At 40.7% G+C, this 16,533-nt stretch overlaps 1 protein-coding gene across 7 annotated transcripts in view; it reads left to right on the top strand.

Moving 5' to 3' along the window:
- Positions 1–16,533, top strand: part of GRAMD1C (GRAM domain containing 1C) — a 51,758-nt gene that overhangs the window by 23,748 nt on the left and 11,477 nt on the right. For 6 of the 7 annotated variants that reach the window (XM_021398668.1, XM_021398640.1, XM_021398630.1 and 3 more), the window contains 5 exons: positions 1,022–1,117; positions 2,257–2,337; positions 7,474–7,589; positions 8,779–8,899; positions 12,237–12,399. In XM_021398668.1, coding sequence (XP_021254343.1) covers positions 1,022–1,117; positions 2,257–2,337; positions 7,474–7,589; positions 8,779–8,899; positions 12,237–12,399 — 577 coding nt within the window. Of the gene's footprint in view, positions 1–1,021; positions 1,118–2,256; positions 2,338–6,293; positions 6,433–7,473; positions 7,590–8,778; positions 8,900–12,236; positions 12,400–16,533 lie in introns of those variants that run through there. The other variant, XM_021398677.1, reaches the window with a different exon arrangement.

Below are 16,533 nucleotides of genomic sequence, written 5' to 3'. Positions count from 1 at the left end.
TGTGCAGAAATAAGCCTGCTCAGTCATTCAGGAGGACATTTGACAGTTGTTTTCCCCTTTCATCTTAAGGCTGATCTTTTACAGTTCTTTAACAGTTTGCCTTGCCTCATCTAGAAGGGTTTCTCTATGAAGGGGTGTGAGGTGATTTGCTTTTCTAAGACCAGTAGAATGCTGTTACCCTATTCAAGAACTATCCAGCATTGAACCTCACGTGATTGTCTTCAGTGTATCAGCATCTAAGAATAGCTAAAGGCAATCTGAAAAAGAACTTTGATACAAGTTCTTATATTGTGGTCTGTAGCTTTTGATCAGTATAAGCAGAAGTAGATATTCATGACATGTTGGCTCTCTTTCTGTGAGATTAGCTTAATGAGTTAAGTTTCCATGAAGGCAGTTGAAGCACCTGCTGAAGAAATAGCATAAAGAAGTGAATGTGAAAGGGAAGATAGTCTAGTTATAGGTGATGGTGATGTGTCAAAACATTATGCAGCTGAGAATGCTGGTAACTTAATCTCTTGAATTCTGTCTGCTTTGATGTATACAATGCAGGCAACAAATAGTTTGTGTACTTATGACAAAGAAGGTATAGAAATGCTCAACTGAAAATCAAGATTAATTTCATCAGATGGATTTGATGATCAAATTTTTCTTGTAGACTTGATACTTTAAGAAAAAATCCTTTTGAAATCACAGCCTGGGTGGTTTTACATAGTTGATATTATGCCCTTCATTGTGGACTGCTGCTGCAAGGGTGGAATGAAAGGAGAGGGAGAACTACTTGCTTCTCTAATCCTAATATGAAAGAAGAGGAAATCGCTCTGAAATCATCTTAATTTGCTCCAAATTTGGAGTGCGTGATGCGAAGGTTAGCAACAACTGCCTTCAAAATCTTATTTGTATTTCATCCCATGTTTGGGATTATTGTTCTATGATTAAAGTTTGAGTTCTTCTTGCATGTTCTATGACTCTGTAAATTAAAATAACTGTTAAATGTAAAAAAATGTTTTCTCTTTCTGCTTAGATTTCTATTGCTTTGAAGGATATCACTTTCATGACAAAGGAAAAGACTGCTCGGCTCATTCCAAATGCCATACAGATAGCAACAAAAGGAGAGAAGGTGAAAACCTGAATCTTAAGTACATTTGTCTTTTAAATGATAATTTCCCAAACAGAGCACTTCCAGTTTTGAATAAGTAGCTTTCCCTGACAAGTCTTTAAATGTTACTAGAATTAGAAGACGGACTTGAAAGCTGATGTGCACAGAGACCGAATTATCAACACCAGACTGATTACAGACTCCACTGCTAACATTGAGACAGTAACCTGAAAGGGGTTCTATTGGTTCTCAAAGTCTACTTAAAAACTAAAAATTCATAAAATGAATTCAGAATGTCTTTGAATTTGTTGTTTTTGTGTTCTCATTGGATTTAAATGTTCCATAAGAAATTGCTGAAAGTGAAAGGACTGTGATACATGGGCTTTGAGTCATGAAGAAATCTACACGTAAACTACCCAATTTTATATGGTGGAAATAGTTGTTTTCTGGGACTTGAATTTGGATGAAGTTGAAAAGTATGATGCAGAATGCCCTTATGTCCAATGTATTTCATGATACCTCTTCTGGCAATACCTCAAAAATAAGAGTTCTTAACTGGATACAGGAGATAACTTTCTAGGGTGATTCTGGAGCATTTCTCTCTGAAGGGGCTGTGATTCCTGTTGCTTCATATTTGGCTGCTCCCTCTCAATTTCTTCTAAAAATATTAACTTCTTTCATCAAGACAGATATTTTTTTCTCTACTGAACCAACTTTTAAATAGGACGTAGTTTAAAACTACAAGTGACACATTAATTTGATCCCCTATTTTAATTATTGTAATTTCACATCTCGTGAAAAGATTTGATAAAAGGAGTATGTCAAGGTAGGATGGAAGAGGCAGTGGCCTATAAGAAATAGGCATGTACATGTGATTTGTTCCACTTCCCATTTGGAAGTGGGCAAAAGACTTGAACTGTATGTTTAGTTGTGGGGTACAAATGATTGCAATTGGATGCTCAGAAGAGCAAGAGTTTTTATATACTCTGACTACTGGAGAACTAACTCTTGCTTATTAGAAGTGATAACAGGTGTTGAGTATGAGGAATATGAGAGGAGCATGCCATTACTGAAAACCTTAGGATATTTAAGGTATAAGGAAACATTCTAGTTTTCTTAAATACCTGCAAGTGAGCTTTTCATACCTTTATTTCCTGCAGTTTTTCTTCACATCATTCAGTGCAAGAGACAGAAGCTACCTCAGTATCTTTCGCTTGTGGCAGAATGTGTTGTTGGATAAGGTAAGCTTCTAAATGCTGGTGCCGGTGGTTAAATAACAAAAGAACCTTTTTGTAATATATGCAGATGTGTCTTCAGAGGATGAGAGACTTTCCTGAAGAAATTAACTTGTCTGTCTTGACATGGAATTCTAGCCTCATGTTCTCCTTTGCCTCTTTGTACTTTAGATTACAAATAAGCTTCCTATCCTTTTCTCCTTTATGCTGCTGTGTACAGCTTTGCTGGTTATCTTTGAAGATAGTAGTTCAGAGAAGCATGCAACCTAACTTAAGCAGATACTGGTATGTGTTTGCTTCAAGATTTCTGTGGTTGACTTGTAATCAAAAGAGCAAGTGTCTTTTTCAGTGAAAACTTTCTTCTCCTTTTAAGAAAAAAAAGCCCAAAGTCACCTTCTCAGATAAGTTAGGAGAACCTTTGCCAGCCATTCATTACAATTCCCCTGACCTTGAATAAATGCAAGTGAAGTAGGCTGAATGATATGGGAGTATATTTTAGCAACTCCTGCTTGTTGATTTTTCAATTTGTGGGCACATATGCTAACCTTTCTAAAAATGCGCTGATAATTTTGTTGCAGAACATCGGTGTAAGTAATGCAGTTTTTTAAGCCAATTCCTTCCTGTTTATGGCTCTCATTGTTTAAATATTCCAACACATTTGCAGTTGAACACTGAAATACCTATATATAAACTCTGTAATGCAGTGGTACCCAAAGGCTTAAAGCTGTTGCACTGCTTATGCAATTGCCACAAACATTTTTGGTTAAATGAGTGTTAAGGCAGCCCAGAGGCACTTCTGTAACCAAAAACTGGAAATCAAGGGAAAGTGCCGATTAAGTCAAAATTAATCTGTTTACAGCAAATCCTTACTGGTTATTCAAACTAGATCAAGATACAGAGAGGCTCTGAGTAGATGAGCACATGCCCCCCATGTTGTCATTGGAGGGACAGTATACATTTGAAAGGTATGTCTTACCTCTGAGGCTCTGGCATGGTGTGCAGTGCTGTGAGCCTGGTGCTTCTGGGATCTAGTTGTCAAGGGGATCCTGTCAGAATCTGTGAGGTTTGTGACAGCATAATGATCTCTCTGGAACCACTTCCAAAAGGAGCTGGCTTTAATGTTTCCTCTGCTAGCAGTTAAATATTTTAAACCCTATGGATAATTTAATTATTCTCTGGAGTATGTCTACCAGACTGGGCAATGACATTTTACTGTTAAATTATGAAATAAAGTTATTCATGTCTTGTCAGAAGTAAACGCTGAATGCACCATTGCAGCATTGATTTGCGCCACCTGACGGTAGATAATCCCAGAGTTGCAGGATTTTGATACAGGGGATTGGAATTGCATGTGCTTCAAGTCGTGTTAGCACAACAGTCATTTTCAGTTGCTGGCTGTGGCCTCTTCAGCACTTCCTGGCTGTTGAGTTTGTATTACAAGGTCTCACCTCTTCTGAAGAGTGACCTGCCTGCTTTACCTGATATACACTAAGCTTTCACCCCCAGTAGAACTTCTCAGGAGGGTCAGCAAGTTCTTTACCAGGTCTCCATCTTGTGGCCATTTTGCCTTCTACTTAAGTGTCGTGTTCATAGACAGTTGGACAAGTAGCCTTCTGTGAAGTCTGCCTTTTTGATTAGAAATTGCATTGTGCAGGAGGAAGACATGGAGTAGTGTGTAGCCATTTACTCTAAGCTTAATTGGTCCAAGGCACTGTCCTTTAACTTTGTGTCACTGTTCTGGTAAGAATTCCTGGTCACCTCAGCTGAGCTGCAATTCTGCAGTTCATAGCTTCTCTGTTCTTGATGCCCTTTGGCTTTGGTTCCTTTCAGAATCAGTGGGTACTCTCCTCTTAATGTGGCACTCTTTACATGGATGTTTTAAAAAGAAGACTTCTGTTGGAGAGGGAAAAAAATCCACCTTTGATCAAGAACCTTCTAGGTTTTTACCATGCCATTGTTTTTGAAGTGCTTCTGTTTGGAAGGGAAACATCATGGAAAATAAGGAATCATTAATGTAGGTCTGGAAGAGACATGACACCAACCTTGATAAAAGAGATAGCAGCTTTCACATCCACTGAGGCTTTAAATAATGCATCAGTTTATTAAATCAGCCATGATTCCTGCTTTGCAACAGGCTTTCCGAATTGGCAAAGACAACTTTAGTAATGGCTGTTAGTGACAGTAAGAGCAATGGCACTCATAGTATTGCTTTAGGAGAATAAAGTTGATGGATGTCAAATATCCCTCCAGTTTGAGGTAGAAGGAACAAATTAAAATATAATCAGGCAGGTTATTCAAATTCTGAACAACCACAGTGTTCCTTATTTCTAATAGAACAAGTTCTTAACTCAGTTGATCTCAATTCCCATGAGTCCTTTTCCTTAGATTTGGATTATTTTCCTTTTATTCCTATGCTTTGCTGGGTAGAGATTTGCACCAGTCTCCAGGTGTTGTAGCAGATAAGTTTAGAGGTGTGAGAAGGGACCAGAGTTTCACCTGAACTGAAGTTCTTCTGGCAAACATTCAGTGGGGGCACCAAATCAACCACCCTTGCCAGCTTCTAAGGCAAGATTTTGAAAGAGACCTGTTGCACCGTTGCTTTCGGTGAAGGTTGTTTTAGAGATCAAAGAGGGCTCGGGTCGATTTTGACCTTCATGTTCAGGCAGTTTTAACTGAACCGAGAGTTCACTGTTACCCTTTGCTATTGTAATCAAGAATTTGGGCAGAATTCCATGTTAGAGTTGCTTGGTGTGAGAGTTTGTGTGGGGTGTTTCTGGATTAAGCCTTTATGGAATACCTTGTCTTTACTTTTGCACTTGTCCATGGGGGTAAAAATCAGCAGCTTTGCTTATGGTATTTTGTAGGACAGCCTGCTTGTCACCACTTTGACTGGTGTGACTTGAAGTATTGATATTCTGTGTTCCAGGTTGAATGGACAAAAATGTGTCCCACTGCTTCTTGTAGCCTCTCTTTTTTTTGTATACGAAGAACTGAGGAATAATCTAGCATGGACCATCACCTCGAGTGGACAAAGTAATCTGGATTTAGTTTCAGCTTTGCAAGTTTCAGAGCCACTCCAGCCTGCTTCTGCACAGAGACAGAAATCTGAGCCAGAAAAGTCATGCCCTCTTTTTCCTTTAGAACTAATCTTTTCTGATTATAGTAGAGCAAGTGTGATTTGAAGCTAGGCTGACTGTTAATGACTTAATGTATCTAGCTGAGCTAGGAATAATTGAGCAGATTGCAAGAATCCTGGCTCTAGAAACAGAAGCTGGTAACATTGAATTTTTTAAAACCACAGGAAACAACTTTATGCATTCCTGAAATGCATAGCATGTAGTTCTTTCTGTGTACCACTGAGCTCGCTGTACGAGGACAGGCTGAAATGCCCACAGACTGATGCAGACCATGCTGACGACTTTGGTGACACTTAACCTTGTCAAGTCTCTTAGGATTGGAAATAAAGCTGGGGAAGTACTGGGCGACAGAATGAAGACAGCCTTGTGCCTGCCATTTAATCTCTGGTGGAGAGGTGGGCTCTCAAAGGGCATACCTCAGTCATATTTTAAAAACAGGTAGGCATTATCTGTTTTCAGACATCTAATGAAAACAGCTGAAGCGTGAGAAGAGCCCCTGCGAGGTGAGGCAGCTGTCTGTTGGTGTACGTGGAGCACTGTGGTGCTCCGCAGGAAATCCCACGGGGCCGTGGAGGCTGGCGCTGGCTGTTAGGATCCGCGCTCTCTGGGTGCGTGTTCAGTGTTGTAACGTTTCCTTTGTCCCCGGTACAGCTAAACTCGGTGATCTGTGCTCGTAGAAAAGCCCGACGTCTGTCCCCTCAGAGAGCAGCCGAGGCCGCCCGTGGGTTCGCGCCTCCCCGTGAGGGAGGAGGGCGAGGGGCCGTGCGGTGCCGGCCTGGGGCAGCCCCTGCGGCTGTGGGGCCGGGCCCTGCCGCCGAGCAGGAAGTGGGAGCGGGCCGGGGTGGCCCGGGAGCGGCGGGGAGGAGCCGGCCGGCGGCTGCGGGCCCGGAGGGTGAGGGGAGAAGGTGCCGAGCTGTGTGTGGGGAGGGGCCGCGACCCGGCGTGGGGAACCGACCGTGTGTAGGTGAGCGTTTACCTTGGTGCTTGAGGAGCGGCCTTTTTTGGGTGGCTAAAATTGCAGGTAGTGTAACACTGCAGGCGGAGCAAAGAGGTGGAGAGGATCGTTTAAAAGCCCTTTAAATAATGCACGGGTATTTAATGTGATCATTTCATGCAAATAGTAAGCAGACCTGTGTTACTGCCTCATTAGCACGGTTCTGTTCCCTTGATCAATATGGATCGTGACTGTGGCACATTTTCCAGTGCGATGCCTGTCTTCTTTGACTAACTCCCCAAACAGTATTGCTGTATTTCCTTTTTTTTTTTTTGTGGTTTGGCCCTTCCTGCCAGAAAAAAAGTGGACTTTGAAACTAGTTGCTTACTTTGCTGATATGAGTTAGTTGTAACACTCATTCCCTAACTTTCCTGATGGTCAGAGAGAATGGGAATTCACGGAACTTATAGGGAAAGAGAACAGCAGCCAGCTGTGAGACAAGGTATTTTATCTATGGGGCTTTTGGCAGTCTCCCACCTGCTGCCCCACCTTGGTGAGATGGGCTGCTGGCTGAGCTAGCACTAATGTCTGCAGTGACTGAAGCATTAGTCTCACTCTGCTGGTAGAGAGGTCTGAGCATCCTGAGGAAACAGACATGGATCTGTCAAGTTTGTCTGGGATCAAAGGGGGGGTTGAGGGAGTGTCTGGCTGCCTGCTAGCTACTGTTTTTGTGCTGTGTCTTGTGAAACTCAGGAGGGGGATGCTTTGAAGGTATCTCTGAAAATGCTGGTGACAAACGAAGATGCAACTGCAAGCATTTTTTTCTTGAAATACCAGTTTTTTAATGTCTAATGTTATTGGTTGAACAGTGATGGGTTGGGAACATGGAGTAGATGGGAGTTCAGTTCCCCAAAATGCTGAAATCTAATCTCGAAACGTGATACCTAAATGCTTCCAGACCTTGTCAGAAGTGAGGTTAAAGGCTGTGGCGTAATTCAAACTTCTTACTGTTTTACCTACTGTGCCTTGCAGCTCCATAGTGTAGTTCTTGACTAGGTCGCTTTCTTTCAGAGGCTGACCAAGCAGGAATTCTGGCAGCTTGTGCACCAGAGCTATGGCTCTGAGCTGGGCCTGAACACCGAAGAGATGGAGAGCTTCCACTCATCTGAGGACAATGGGCAGTGTCGGTAAGAGGAGACTATAAAGCTTATTGATATACTTGTGGGGAAGCAATGTTCTCTTTTTTTAGAAACTGTTTTCCAAAGTACTGCTGTAGCCTTACCAGAAAGGTTAAGCCTAGAGTAAAACGATGCAGAGAACTGAACTGCATAAACTGAATATGCATAAAAACTGAATTGTGCTCATTGTTTAAGAGAAATGCAGTTGAGGCCCCTCACAGAGGGAGATAGGGGCAACAAGGTCTTCCTGGATCTGCTTGGGGGGAGGGCAGAAGAGCTTAAATATCAACTTTTTCTCCTGATAGCGTTTGGTCAGGATCTATATGCCCTTCAACAGTTTGGAAGGGCTGAATGGAATGGAGCTATATCTGCTGTTCAAACACTTTTCCTCACTCCATGGAGACTAAAATACTTGCTTTGTTGTCCTTATGTCTCAGGTCTTAGCTTATTTTATGTATGGTACTCAGCTTGAATTAGAAAGCTAAAAGAAAACTATATATAGGTATCTTTCTGGAATGGTTTTATTGATTTCTTGGAATAAATACGACCTTTTTTATGAACAGTCAGTGTAATTCTAACAGTGAAGTTTTAATTTTGTATCTGTACATAAATAAACATGACTTTGTAAAATTGAACAACGCAACTTGCATCTCTTTTAATACTGCATTAACTCAGTAGGTGTATTAGAAAAAAATAGTTTACTGCAAGCTTCAAAAGTGTCCCATTAAGTATTTCCTGGGTTTTATCTGTTTTTTTTTTTTTTTTTTAAAAAGTAGTACTTTGCAACTCAGGAATAATGGATGCAGGGGGAAAAAAGATTCTCAAACATTCTTCAGGCACTTTGTTTCCAAATTTATTCTAAGCACCTCTGTTTCCCATTTCTCTGTGCAGTGCGTGCTTTCTAACTCACCAGTGCTTGGTTTTACTAACAATATAGGCAAAAGTTAGATTTTCTTGAGGTGATTATGGTGAGAAACATGGCTTGAGAGATTAATGAAGTGGATGTGGAGGAGTCCTGTGAGGAATGAGTTGGTAGCTGTTACTATTAGCAGAATAACTATGGTGTGAGTGCAGAAATTGCCCACAAAAAGCTTAAAAAGGAGATGTGAGTTGCATTGTTCAGTTTTACTAAGCCATGTTTATTTAAGTGCAGATAAATATGTAGCTCCAAATATATGTTATTTCTTTCTTTGGGCAGATCCAGCGTTTGTGATGAACCTGCAGAAAGAGATGACAAGCTACCTAAAACAGTTGGTTTAGTTCGGGAATCCACACTTCAGGCTGAAGGAGAGTCACTCAATAGACAAGCGTTGTCAGGTGTAAGTTCTGACTCAATCTTTCTTGCTATTCATAACTGATAAGAAATATGCTGAACTTGTTTACAGATGATGTTACAGACATAAGAATGCATGGGAATTGTAATTTGTGGAATTCACTGAAAGTTCATGGAAGCCTAAAAGGCTTTCGCACCAGAAATTGGATATGAATACTGTCAGGTTTCAAGAATATATTTGGGAAGCAAACTTCTGGATAAGATAACACTGTTGGTGTGAGTTTCTAATTCACTGCATAATGCTGAGGTTTAGGCCTTGGTCTTCCCAGATGTAAAAACAAAACTAACCATGTTTTATCCACCTTCCTATGCACCCTGTGCATTGTTATGTAAGTGCTTTATTAAAGTAGTACTTGTGTTCACTTCCAATGCTTTTTTGCTTGTGCTATTTCTATTTAAAAAATCTCCTCAAGGCTCTTCTGCCTCCTATACATGATGATTATTAGAGGGTAAGTTATGCTGTGTATCCTTGCCTTCAGAGGTCAGTTAGTCTTCTGTTGTGAATATATGAAACCTCTTTTCTTCTTCCACTTTCTCCCTGCTTAATTCAACTTGCAGAAATTATTTAGAAAGTAGGAAATAAAAAAAAAAAACCCTTGGTTAGGGTGAGTTTTCCCCATCCTTTGTGTTAATAAAAACTGAACAAACATGGATGTTTTGTGGTGTTGAGTGAATTTGTGAGTGTGTTTCTCTGTTTGAGAGGGTAAATGCTTTAGTAATGGTATCTGAGGTGTGCAGAGCACTTAGCGTGGTTGCTGGGGCTACTGTGTGCAGTTATAGTCCTGAAAGGTTACAGACATTTTCTCTTGGTTAATAGATACCCCAAGGGAACAATTGGGGAAAAGCAAAGGGAGCACTAAACCCTTTCACTATTCTCACATCAGCTACTTAGTTGCTGTTTTGGCTTTGAAAAATTTGGAGAGGAGATGCTTGTAACAGTTCTTACTATCATAGAATTCTTCTGGCTTTTGTTACGTGGTAAAACTCATTTGGGCTTGAAGTAGGCTTTAAACAGTGCAGTGGGCATGCAAGTTAGTGGCTAGAGACTGATACCCAGCAAACAAAACTGGTATTAGTTAGTAAGGTGTTAAAAGCTTAGTTACTAGGATGATGGGTGTCCCTGATGGAAATCCTAGGAGTCTAAAACAAGATTTTTGGAGAGCTGAAAGGGAGGTCTGGGAAGACTGTGGACGCTGCTGGAATTTCTACTTTTTAGAGTAGTAAGATTACTCAGGTAGGCTTGATTTGGATGTGTTTAAATCTTATTTGCAGAAGAACAAGTCACTTCAAAGTAGTGGCTCTGTGTGGAAAAGTCCTTTGTTTACCTACTAAGTGTCACTCCTAGAGATGTTAGTTACAGGTGCTAAATCTCATTGGGCATGTAGGTAAGCAGAAAGGCCTAGGGATTTGATCTGTAAGCAGGGTTAAATTCTAGGATTCTTTTGAATAGTCAGCCTTTAAAAAAAGTCCTTTAATTATAATGTAAAACAGCAATCTTGATAAACGTGTTTAGTTTACTGTTTTAGTGTAGCAAAAATATTTAATGATCGTGTTAAACATTTGGTGTTTTTAAAGAATGCCAATGTTCTCTCTACAGCCCGGGATTATAGCAGATACTGTAGAAGCACAAGGGCAGTAAGAGGAGAGGGTAGTGCTGAGAGAGCTTTTATCAAATATCATTGCATTGATGATGCACAGCATAATTGCCTTCCAAAGACAGGAGAGGAAAAGGCTTAACTCCTTCCTTACTGCTCTGACAGGCAAAAGAAGTCCACAAGCTCTCTTCAGAAAGAGATCTGAACTAATGAAGGGGTTGCCTGACATTGCTTGGACTGTCTTGGAAAAAGCTATTATCAGTAGCTGTCTGTAGCTGATTAAATGAAGTCTATGTAATACCAGTTATGGCATGTCTGCTTTTCTAAGTGCAGGTCATCTCTGTATGGAAACCACCTTCATCTTCCTGCTCCTCTCTGGAGAGCTCTGTAAGGCTTTCCCTATCCCGTAGCCTTCTGTTGGCAGGTCAAAAATAGAAATGCGTTGGTACAGAGCTCAGCAGTGCTGGACACTTCACCACTGCTAGCTCCTTTCTCCTTTCTAGGTGTGTTGGTAGAACATAATCATTGAATTGTTAATTACTATCCTCATTCCTGTTGTGTACCTGAATATAACTTCAGACATGTAGCTCTTTTCAATAGGAGCATTTGTTCATTGGTTGTCTTTGAAGAATATTGCATATTATTTTTTTGACCTTTAGGGAATATTTTTCCTCACTTATACTGTGATCAAATTCACATCTGTCTGTTTTTCAGACACGCACCTTCTGCTCATGGTCCTCTGTTGCACAAAATAGTGAATGATCATTATTCAAGCAGTGGATGCTCTTGTTTTTTTGTCAGTGCTGAATAATCCTTGAGGATGATGGTATTGCAGATTAATTGGAGCTACGCAGTTAAGGAAACCACCTCATTTAATACCATCTGTGTGCGACTGCCTATGGGGACTTTACCGTTCTCGATCCCGATTCTTTCACTGAGTGCAATGGGAGCTTAAGGGAAGGTTTAAAATGAAAACCAGGACTCTTAAACAAGCTTTTTAGGTGGCAGTTTGAAGTGCGCAAACCTTGTTCTCCAAGTGTGTGCAAGCTTAACCCCCAGTAACTGTAGCTCATGATTCAGAGCTGCATCGTTGAATCAGTTGCTGGTACTTCGGGGCATGCTCTGCTTCTGTATTGGAGATGGCAAATGATACTCCATTGCTTTATTTCTGAGAAGTAACGTTTTATAGGCAAGATGACTCTGTGCAGTGTTTTTTTCTTTTATTTAAGTTTTTGCTTTGTTAAAGGGTGATGAAGTCCTACAAAGTAAGAACACCTTTTCAAGTCTCTAATTGAGGTGACCTCCTGTTAGTGACAAAGGGATGCCCTACCTGCTTCATTGTGCTTCCCCTCAGGACTGTTGGATGCTTTTCTAAAATGTCATAAAACCAAATCTGACCAATAAGAAGTGAATTGCTGTGTTGGATAAATGAGGGGAGGGGACTGTGTAGGGAGTAAACTGCCTCTTCAAGGTGGCTCTTGGTAAGACAGAGCTGATAAACAGGTCTTGTTACCAGGGTGAAGTGAAAGTCTGAGATAAAGTGGAACGGAGGTTGGCTAGGGTAGAGAAACAAGGGAGGAAATCAGCGCTTGTCTGTGTGGTAACTGAGCAGGTAGAATTTATAGCTTTGGTTACGTTGCTTTTCTTTGAATATAACTTTCTTTTTTCAGTGGCCTATGATTACTGATGTTTTTTCCTATTGTTTTGGGGTTTGTTTTTCTTTTTTAGGTGGAAGAGTCTCTAAGTGAGAAACAAATAAAGAAGAGCCCTCTTCCATCTTCAGAAAGAAAATCTGTTAAGCTAGTCAGAAGCAGATCTTTAGAAAAGTCCTTGGATCTGAATGAGAATGAAAATCTTCAAGAGAAGAGCAGTGCCTCAGATAGTGAAGAAGGTAATTTTTTTTAACTGTTTGGAAGCCATAAAGCAGCCTTACTCTTGTCCCTTCTCACTTGTGGAGCAAGTTGGAGAACTTTCTGATTTTGTGAGACCTGTTAATTGTTTCACCGAGTTGCAGCAGCAATGTCTTTAATTGCTGGGAGGGAAAACAAATGGTTGGAGATGTTTAGAGTGAAAATATTGATTATACTTTTTACCCTTTGGTGGGTAAAACGTTGCTAATATTTAAATTAAAAACTTTTTGACAGTGTGATGTTCACTTTTCATGCCCTCATGTGTATGAGAGTTTTTGCTATGTCCTAGGGAGAGAGTAAGGCCAGAGCATGCCCTTGCACCTGGACTGGATGACAGTGACGTGTTCAAATGAAGGACAGAAAAGTTCGGCTTCTGAATACACTGCTAATTTTCTCTCATACGCAAAGAAACAACTTTCATCACCTGTTGGCAGGAGTAGAGCAGTTCAGTTTGAGGCCAGTTCTTAATCTGTCTGAGAAACTCTGCATCTCGTCTTTTCAGAGTTGGCAATTGAAAGTGCTTGCAGATGCTGTTAAATTGGAATCGCTGGGGTGTCTAGGAAAGCTTTCAAAGTCATGGATTGAATTGGCCACCTGCAAGTTGTGATCTTTAGAATACATTTATATTTCAGTTAGCTTTCCTTCTGCTCACCAGTACTGCTTCTGTTTTCTTAAGTTCAAATTCAACTCGGTGTGTATCAAGCTGTATCATTTTTGTGAGTCTGTGCTGTGTATTTGAGCAATTTTTTGCTTAATCCTGTGTGTATTTAACAGGCTTTGCAAATTGTTTATTCAATCTCAGTTGTATCTTGTAAAGCTGCAGAAAGCTTCAGCCTTCTGGTGTTAAGATATTTTGCAGTTTTCTTGTCCTCTTTGTACTGCCTCTTTCAGCCTTTAGAGTTTTTTTATAGTAAAGGTATCCAATGAAATGGACTGAAAATAGTCCTGTCGGCTTCGTGCTGCTGTTTGCCTAAGTGATAGCAGCAAATAGCAGCTGCTATCTCCCTGCAACTGATGTTGAGCAAATAGAACATATTAAACTGGAGGTGTCTCTTTAAAAGAGAACTGAGCTTATGCTGCTCTTATTTCTCCACCCTCCCCCAAGATAAGTCTCTTTTATTCAGAGCAGGCTTTTCTAGTCGCACAGCATCAATCTTTTCTCACAGGTTCCCGTTTTCATGCTTAGAATTTTTTCCTGTCTGTTTTCTATCGCAGTTGCCCTGCACTTTTACAAGGTGAATTCCTTCATGCAGATGAAATTGGCTTACCCACACAGCGAAGGTTTACCCATGCAGTTAATCTCTCTTGTGTCCTGGCAAATAAGGTGAGGGGCAGATTCAAGGCTGTTGTTCTCCAACTCCAGGCCTGCCTGACACCCAAAGCTGGAATGCCAGAGCCTTGGCAAGTAGCTCCCTTGTCCTAGGCAATTTTCACATTGTATGCTGGGGAAGGGAGTCTTTCACCATACACCACTAGCTTCGTTACCTGTATCTTGGTGCTTTTATTTGGTTTCCTAAATTAGTGTATAAAGTTTGAGTCGTGACAAACACTTGGCTGAACTAGAAGTTAGTATCTACAGTCTCGGTTACAAATTTCAGAAGATAAATTTTGGCTCAAGCACAGAATATGTATTCTCAAAATAGAAGCAGCAGGTTCTGAGCTTCCTCAAAGGACTTCTTTGTAAGAAGAGTTTCTACGTGCAGCTACAATGCTCAGCAGCATAAAATACTTCAAAGAAAGAAGGGAGCTGGAAAACAGTCTTTTCTGTTAGAAAGCTTTACTGTGTATGGCGGCATCATAAATTCCTAATCTTCTTGAATCTTGAATAACTTTACATAATGTTTTGTTTCTATTTGTATTCGTAACCACCTCAAATTCGTGGTCCGCAGGAGAGCATAACTACTTGTGCACAAATACTGTGAGATGGGTACAATGATGGTTGGCCTTTTCCTGCAGATAGGGATATACGATGCAGAAAATATTGGCAATAGTCTGGTTGAAATTAGTTCAGCCTTGTTCTTTTCAAGAGGTGAAATTCTGGATATACAGAGTTATATACAGAACAGCAGCCATGTTGCCTTGTTGACATTTTAATCAAAATCCTGAGAGCACATGCTCTGCTAAACATATAGCTACTGATAATTTGTTGCTTAGGCATTTGGAGAGTTATCTGTCCTGAATTATCTAAAGACAAGAGGTTTAAGTTTTATCTTGTGAGCAGGAAAAAGATAGCAATATTTCTCAGTACCTCCTCTAAGTTAATACTTCAGTCTTTTAAAATGTAGTAGAATTCTACTATAATGGCAAACACTGCTGATGCAATCTTTAAATAGATGGTGTCTGGAAAATGTTCCGTCTAAGAATTGGTCTTATTGACTTATTTTGAAGTGCATCTGTTTTAAGTCTCTGACCTGCACATCATTCACGCAGCGTGCAATTCTTCCCCCATCCCCCATGGCATAGAAATCCCAGGCAGTGCCAAGAGTTGTGTATATACTTCATTTTTTTTTTTCCCTGGCCCTCCCCCATCTCCATGGAGTGAAAAAAATCAGAAGTCTTAGTAGTTTCTTGGGTAGCCTCTGTTCTTATTGGTTCCGCTGCTTTAATTTGCTTGCACCATGTATTTAGGTTCACAAGCTGTTGGTTTTTAGTGAGAATTTAAAGAACAGGATTTTCTTTCCTGGGTCCTTTTTCCTCTGCTCCCCTCCAGTTTTCTGGCTCTCCCTTGTCTCACGCTGCAGATGTTTCCAAACCTCTGCAATCACTGATGCGTAATGGTATTCTACACAAACATTATTTTGCAGCTTGCCTTGCAGTGATGGAAGTGACCTTAGGAAGTGGGAGGCAGTAGTGGGAGAGGGAGCAGGCTTATTGTCTTTACGCAGAACGAGGATGCTCAGGGTAATGTTTGCTTCTGGATTTTTGGGTCCCTGGGTCCTAACCCAAAGTCAGAGTAATTTCATGTTCTTTTATCAGACAGCATCTCAGATTCATCTATAAATGTTTTCAGACTGAGAGAGTTAGCAGCTGGTAATTGCATACTGCTAAGGGGTTAGAACAGCACTAAAAGTTGAGGGATTAGGCTGGTATCTTTACAAGAAGATAAACATTTTTTATCGGTAGCATTTCTAAGCCAATTCTTGGTAAATTGCTTGATGTTGCCTTAGAATTGGGATAAGTAAAAAGTAGGTACGCTCACCTGCATGTTAAACCAAAGAAAACAGACAAACATGCATTTCTCTTTGTAGTGAAGATGAGTATTTGAGCTTTCTGTTCTGTCCAAACTGCAAGTGTGTAATCTGTGTGCTTATTCTTTAGTTATGTTACTGTTTGTGTTCACTGCTTCATCTGGGATTTCCACAGATGCTCTGAGAAGCCCAGATGCAATTGACTAGTCAAGCTCAAGTATATGCAGTGGCCAGCTTCTGTAGGTGCGGAATTGGGGTGTTAATACGTGCATGTTACACAGGCCTCCCATCTGAAGGGTGTCCAGGCTTCCTGAAGAATAGCTGTTTGAATCCTAGCATCTGTAGTAGCTAATTGGCCTGATATATCAGCCTAGATCCAGCTTAGGTTTTCTGAAAATTCTGTTTTGTGTGATAACACCATCAATTTTCCAAGAACTGAGAGAGGTTGTAACGAAAAACATCTCTCAACAGATATTTCCATGTACTTGGCAGCTCCTTGTCCAGTCATGACTTTGTAAGGAATAGATTTCTAGAAAGTGCAGGCAAACAGCTAACAGGAATCTGTCTATAAATTAAAAACTTTCAAGACCCATGGATGCCCTTGAACTTGAGCCTTAGTACAAGGAGGAGAGACTTCATGCTTGAAGAGAAAAATATTTCAGTAGCTAAGTACAGACCTTAAAGTAATAATGCATGGGCTTTGGCTTACCTGCTCCGTATTAATTAGCTGATGCAAAGCAGTCAAAGGAGGTGTCAGCATAAGAATATCTGAAGCGTCCCCTCCCTCTTGGCAAAGGAGGGAAAGTGGAGAGTGCTTTTTGTGGCAGGAGGTCTGCAGTGTTGGGGCCTTGTTAGCTGAGGTCAGGCTTACACTTCGCTCTGAGTTTCGGTAGGTTCAGCTCTGAGAGGAAGCACTGAACATAAGCT

Source organism: Numida meleagris, chromosome 1 (genome assembly GCF_002078875.1).
Source record: "Numida meleagris isolate 19003 breed g44 Domestic line chromosome 1, NumMel1.0, whole genome shotgun sequence".
Taxonomy (NCBI): domain Eukaryota; kingdom Metazoa; phylum Chordata; class Aves; order Galliformes; family Numididae; genus Numida; species Numida meleagris.
Note: the sequence above shows the minus strand (reverse complement) of the source record. Positions and strands in the feature narration are given on the sequence as shown.